At 39.4% G+C, this 5,523-nt stretch overlaps 1 protein-coding gene and 1 long non-coding RNA gene across 2 annotated transcripts in view; both read left to right on the top strand.

Moving 5' to 3' along the window:
* LOC118330608 overlaps positions 1 to 1,531 on the top strand; it is a 2,220-nt gene extending 689 nt beyond the window's left edge. The window contains exon 3 of the long non-coding RNA XR_004796839.1: positions 1,429 to 1,531. This is a non-coding gene — a long non-coding RNA (uncharacterized LOC118330608). The remainder of the gene's footprint in view (positions 1 to 1,428) is intronic.
* A 216-nt stretch (positions 1,532 to 1,747) lies between these two features.
* Positions 1,748 to 4,966, top strand: rad52 (RAD52 homolog, DNA repair protein). The gene is made up of 9 exons (XM_035665221.1): positions 1,748 to 1,896; positions 1,981 to 2,048; positions 2,608 to 2,726; positions 2,849 to 2,924; positions 3,033 to 3,265; positions 3,367 to 3,545; positions 4,251 to 4,331; positions 4,419 to 4,658; positions 4,737 to 4,966. The coding sequence occupies exons 1-9, from the start codon at positions 1,848 to 1,850 to the stop codon at positions 4,796 to 4,798; spliced, it is 1,107 nt and encodes a 368-aa protein (XP_035521114.1). The 5' UTR covers positions 1,748 to 1,847; the 3' UTR covers positions 4,799 to 4,966.
* Positions 4,967 to 5,523: the final 557 nt, after the last annotated feature.

The raw sequence follows: 5,523 nt of genomic DNA, 5'->3' as shown, positions 1-5,523 counted from the left end.
GAGTTTAATGAAGTATAATAAAATAAGATACGATAAGATGTCCCTTTATTGATCCCCAGCATAGGGGAATGTAGTACAAAGAGTTCAATAAAGAATCAAAAATAAGAATATTATACAATATAATAGATAATATAAGACTAGAATGAAAAATATATATGCAATAAAATGGTGTGCAAAATATCTTGAGCAGTGTATAACTAAAAAACCAAACTGTACCTGTGCAATTTAAAGATAATAATTGTGCGTCGTAGGTTGAAAGTTAAACCAGTCTTAATCAGCGGGGGTTGGAGGTACTGGGTGCTGTGGCGTTGTGGAGTCTGATGAGTCCTTTTCATCCATAATGAAGCAGTTCAGACGAATAGATAATTATGCATTTTGAGTATTTCTTACCCAAAAATGAATCTCACAGATCACTACTGAATGATACACATCAAAGAGGATTTATAAGTGGGTATATGCTCCATATACCTGCGTATATCCTGCACTGCACCATGATACTAACGCACCAATTCCTTTAACTTTAACTCCTGTCACACACTCGTATGAGGCCCAGGTGTGAAGAATGAATTAACACAGCTGACCACGTTTGCCTCCTACAGATGTTGAGTTTATGAAGGAAATCCTGTGAAATGATCTCCTGTTACTTTAGAGAGGGAGAAATGCACATTTTAATTAAAGTTATTACTTGCTCTGGCAATGTGAACGTCTGTTTTTCATTTTCCATTCCAGTCATTAAAGTCCCTTTGAATTTAATTAGAAATGCACTGCTAACCTGTCTGTTTTTCAGTGGTTCATTCAGTGCATGCTGGGATAGATTTCTGCCATCCACTGTCCACAAATGTGAAAAGAGACAAGAAATTAAAGACTTTGTAGATGTGATAAAACAAGAGTCATTTGAACTGTTCTCACCCGGTTTCCTTTAATTAAAGGTTGGAAAAAAACATCTGATTCCACAACATCTGGTAGTATCTAGAGTTCAAACCCAGGAAATAGCTGCACCCCTCCAACATGTCTTATCCATCATTTTATACACATTTCTTTAAAACTCTGACATTTTATATCACATATTCTTGGAAACTTTTGGATCAACACTAGAATTTTAAATAATGGTACTGAAGAGATTAAAACTATACATGTTTATTATTTTGAGAGCTTAGTGTAGCAAGAATATGAGCAGACAAAATGGGGGAAAAGTAACTAATAACAAGTTAAACTCAGATACTTTCTCCTTGCCTATACGTGGTAAAATGAAATGAAAATAGACAGTGAGGTGCTCTGCCGTGGACACAGTACACAACAGCACAGTTCAATATAAAACCTCAGTCTCTCCAGATGTAATGTGTCTGTGCAGCCACCGATCATATGTAGGTATATATTATCCATCCTTTTACTGTGTTGTGGTAATGGTGTTTGTTTTTGTGTGGTCAGTGTACCTACACAGCCGAGGAGTACCAGGCGGTGCAAAACGCTCTGCAGAGGAAGCTGGGACCAGAGTACATCAGTACTAGAGTGGCTGGAGGAGGACAGAGGGCAAGTCTTTGTTTATCTCTCTATTGTTTTCTGTTGTCACGTTGCAAACAAGCGAATTCATGTGTGTCTGTCAGCTGGGTTAAAGTGAATTTATCATCATGATTATGCACAAATGTGTATTTTCTTCAAGTGGAAACAATATGGAAAACATTTTACCAAAATGTGCCCATTTTGCACAAATCAGGTTGCATAAGAAGCACTGACATATAACCTTGCATCCGCCTCTCTCTCTCTTTCTCTCTCATGTCTCCACCTCAACCGACTCTTTCCAGGTGTGCTACATCGAAGGCCATCGTGTAATCAGCTTGGCCAATGAGATGTTTGGATACAACGGGTGGTCTCACTCCATCTCTCAGCAGAATGTCGGTACGACTCACGGCTTCTCGTTGGCTGTAAAGTCGAGCCCGTCGCCACAAAGTTCGACTAACAAAACACTTTGTATCTTTACAGACTTCGTCGACCTCATCAACGGGAAGTTTTATGTCGGAGTCAGTGCGTTTATCAAAGTGCAGCTGAAGGTTAGATGTTTGTTTTACTTTATTGATTGTAACTTATATTTTGTTTCACGACCCTCTGTTGCTCGTATTGTGTGAATTTGTATATAACCAGATGTGGGAATTATCTAAGTATAAATACTGTATTTAAGTTCTTTTTTCAGGTATCCATTCTTTACTTTAGTATTTATTTTTCTGAATACTTTGTACCTCTACATTCTTATACAAATATCTGTACTTTCTTACATTTCCAAAAAAAAGGCTCATTACTTTAGTTTAAATGCATTTGATGGGAATTATGGATTTTGATTTTGCGTCATTGCACGCCTTCCCAACATCAAAAGCTGTGCATGTGACGCATGACGGACAAGATGAAACAGACACGAGAGGGAGAATCGGCCATATTTGAAGTTTCAGCTTTGCACAGAAACATCCGGTAGAAATGTCCTTCAGAGAAACCAACAGAGTACTTTTTAACTTTTATACTTTTTCACTTTTTCTTGAGTAAAGAAGTTGAATCAGTACTTCAAGTGTGTTTTCTATTTTTGCCACCTCTGTCTGTAACTTGTGCTTTTCCCTCCAGGACGGGTCGTTCCATGAGGATGTCGGGTACGGAGTCAGTGAAGGACTGAAGTCTAAAGCTCTGTCACTGGAAAAGGCGAGAAAGGAAGCTGTCACTGATGGCATGAAGAGAGCACTGAAGTACTGGGATTTACATTTTTATGTATTATCAGTCTGAAATATGAAGAAAAACTCATTTAGAACATACAGTATTTCTAAAATATGTTTTACTCTAAGAGGTTCGTTTGTTTTGTCTTGTTGAGATGCTTTGGTAATGCCCTTGGAAACTGCATCCTGAATAAAGAATACCTCCTATCCATTAATAAAATCCCTAAACAGGTCAGATTCAGTATTTAAACTTTCAATTCAGTAAACATTCAATAAAAAAAGCTTTATTGAATTAAAAATTTCTCTGGATTCTGAATCTTCTTCTCCTTCTACACAAAGCCTCCTCCTCCTCTAGACCCGGCGAAGACTAAGCGCTCTGAGGGTGAGCCGTCAGTGGAGAAGGCCCGGTTCTCCAGTCTGGTCCGGGAGGAAAAGCTTGTATCTGCAGTGGGTCCTAGCAGGATGCCGCTGGAGCCCAGAGTCCTCAACCAGAACCAGAACTGTTCAGAAGTAAACACTCCTAATGCTGCTGGTCCTGCTCCCAACAGGGAGAGTGAGAATGTCGGCTCCAGGTAAACAGCGGGTGGGTCTAGTTTCTGTTTTTAATGGCACTCCTTCATCTCTTGTGCATCACCTGCTGTGTATTTCCTCCACTTCTTCCTCTTCTCCTAAGAACCGTCGTGGACTCGGGGGACAATGTTGGGTCTGGGGAGCACACAGACCCCAAACAGCTGAGAAAGCTCCGACAGCAGCAGCTTCAGCAGAAGTTCAGGGAAGAGATGGAGGCCAAGAGGCTGCAGCAGAAACAGGATCAAACAAAGTCAGACACAGAGGTCACTATTGGACCGGGAAGTAAGTCTTCACTCTGTTTAAAGGTCTCAAACTGCTGTGGAACGATGTTAGCGCTCCTCCTTTTTAAAGGTGGTGAGAAAGTTTCAGGCATCCTGCTGTAAAGTTCCTTAGTCACCATTGTCTTTTCTAAATGTTAACACGTCTCTCCCATCCTAAACAACAGCTGATCTGATCTAAACCTGTAACCGGCCAGCGTTAAATATATATATATATATATTATGTTATAATGTGTAGAATAATGCTGTTATATTACGTCTTCTTGACATGCTGAATCAGTCACTTCTGAAATCTACAGCATAAACCGATGTATCTTTCTATTTAGTTAATCAACTTTGTTTTGATGGCAGCATTATATTTTATTTTATTTATTATATCAGCCATCGGTCGCCTGCTCTCTAAATATTAGAAACTGAAAAACCCATATCGGGCGACCACTGATCCAGTGGATTGGTTTCCTGCAATACATTTCTCCCTACCTACAGTAACACTGTGAGATTGTTTACCTGCAGAACAGCAGACAGAAGAGGAGGCTGTCACATTTAATGCCACAAAAAATATTAAATGTCCAACTCTCTTTGAACAGCTAAACTGTTAGTGTTATGCAACAAGGCACAGCTTGCCAGAGTCTGTTTTTATGCTCTGATTTTGAAGCTTCGCAAGTAAATTAAATGATTACTCTGTGTTTTTTTTAATCTCTTCCTCCAGGTCATGAAGGTGTACCTGCGTTGAGTGAGAGCGCCTCAGCTGGACACAGGAAGCCCAGCAGCAGGGACGAGTATTTAGCAGGTGCTGTAAGCCACCACCAGAGGGCTCAACATACATCTCTTCACCAGCTTCACTCAGTCTTTCACTGCTCTCTCTTTTTCTCTGCAGATGATCCTGAGCTTTGGGATTTCACTCTGGATGGGATTGAGGAGGTGGATGTCCCTGCAGACGGCCCACCCTCCAGAGGGCTCAGGCCCAGCACGCCCGGAAATCACCAGATGCAGACGAGGAGCAAGACCCCTCAGAGAGCCCCGGGAAGACCTCCAGAGGAGGCCCCGTCATACAGCAGGGGACAGGACTGGGCTCTGTCCAGACCTCAACATCAAAACCAGTATCAGGCGAGACCAGGTGAGGATTCATGAGAAGAGTCACTGATCTGTTGGTGGCTGAATTTTGAGTTTTCAATCTACTTTTTCAACCTTACAGGTGAAGTCTTGAGTCCGTACAGACAAGGACAGTACATGAAGAAACGCCGACTGGACACTTGAGAGTTTATCTTACTGTTGCACAGCTTCTTTAAATCCTTTGATGTTATGTTTGTTTCATATTTATTTCAATGTTGATGAATTCAAGTTTATTTTGTAATGCTGCTATATCTGATATTTGGACAAATGTTATCTGGTTTTGTAAAAAATAAATAAAAACATAACTACTAAGTCTGTCAGCTGTTGTATTATATGTGTACATAAGTATGTATGTGTATATGAGACAGTACTGTAATACAGGGGCCATTTTCAGCCCTCCGTCCACCTCTCTGGCCCGCAACATAATGTCAAAAAGTAATATAATCTGGCCACAAGATTATAATCTTTTTTTTCCTGCTTTTTCATTTCAGATTTAAACGACTCCTTCATATACAATTTAAATAAAAACATTATTCTATTATTATTATTATAAAGTAAAATGGTGCAAAATAATGGTATAATGGCCCACAAATGAGAGCAGGTTTTGGGGCTTTTTTGTTGTTTAATTGTGAACAACAAAGATTATATAAAAAATTATAGAAATAGCAGTTTGCATTTTTCTTAAGTAGGATGTTAATAATGGAAATATTTCATAAAATGGCTCCTTCTTGTAGTATTTTAATGTTGAAGTGGCCCCAAGACAATTTGAGTTTGAGACCCCCTGGTGTAGTGTTTGAGATACAATATATACATTATACCTATAATTATTAAAAAACAATTAGTAAAAAAAAAGAGTAAATTAAAATAAG

This window comes from Morone saxatilis, unplaced genomic scaffold (assembly GCF_004916995.1).
Source record: "Morone saxatilis isolate NCDOM2014 unplaced genomic scaffold, NCSU_SB_2.0 Contig2, whole genome shotgun sequence".
Lineage (NCBI taxonomy): Eukaryota > Metazoa > Chordata > Actinopteri > Moronidae > Morone > Morone saxatilis.
This window is presented reverse-complemented; position numbering and strand designations above follow the sequence as displayed.

Coding starts and splice junctions, on each gene's coding strand:
- rad52 (XM_035665221.1), top strand. CDS start 1,848: ATGTTTGGATACAACGGGTGGTCTCACTCCATCTCTCAGCAGAATGTC. Junction 3,546..4,250: donor GGTCACTATTGGACCGGGAA/GTAAGTCTTCAC, acceptor CTCTTCCTCCAG/GTCATGAAGGTGTACCTGCG. Junction 4,659..4,736: donor CCAGTATCAGGCGAGACCAG/GTGAGGATTCAT, acceptor TCAACCTTACAG/GTGAAGTCTTGAGTCCGTAC.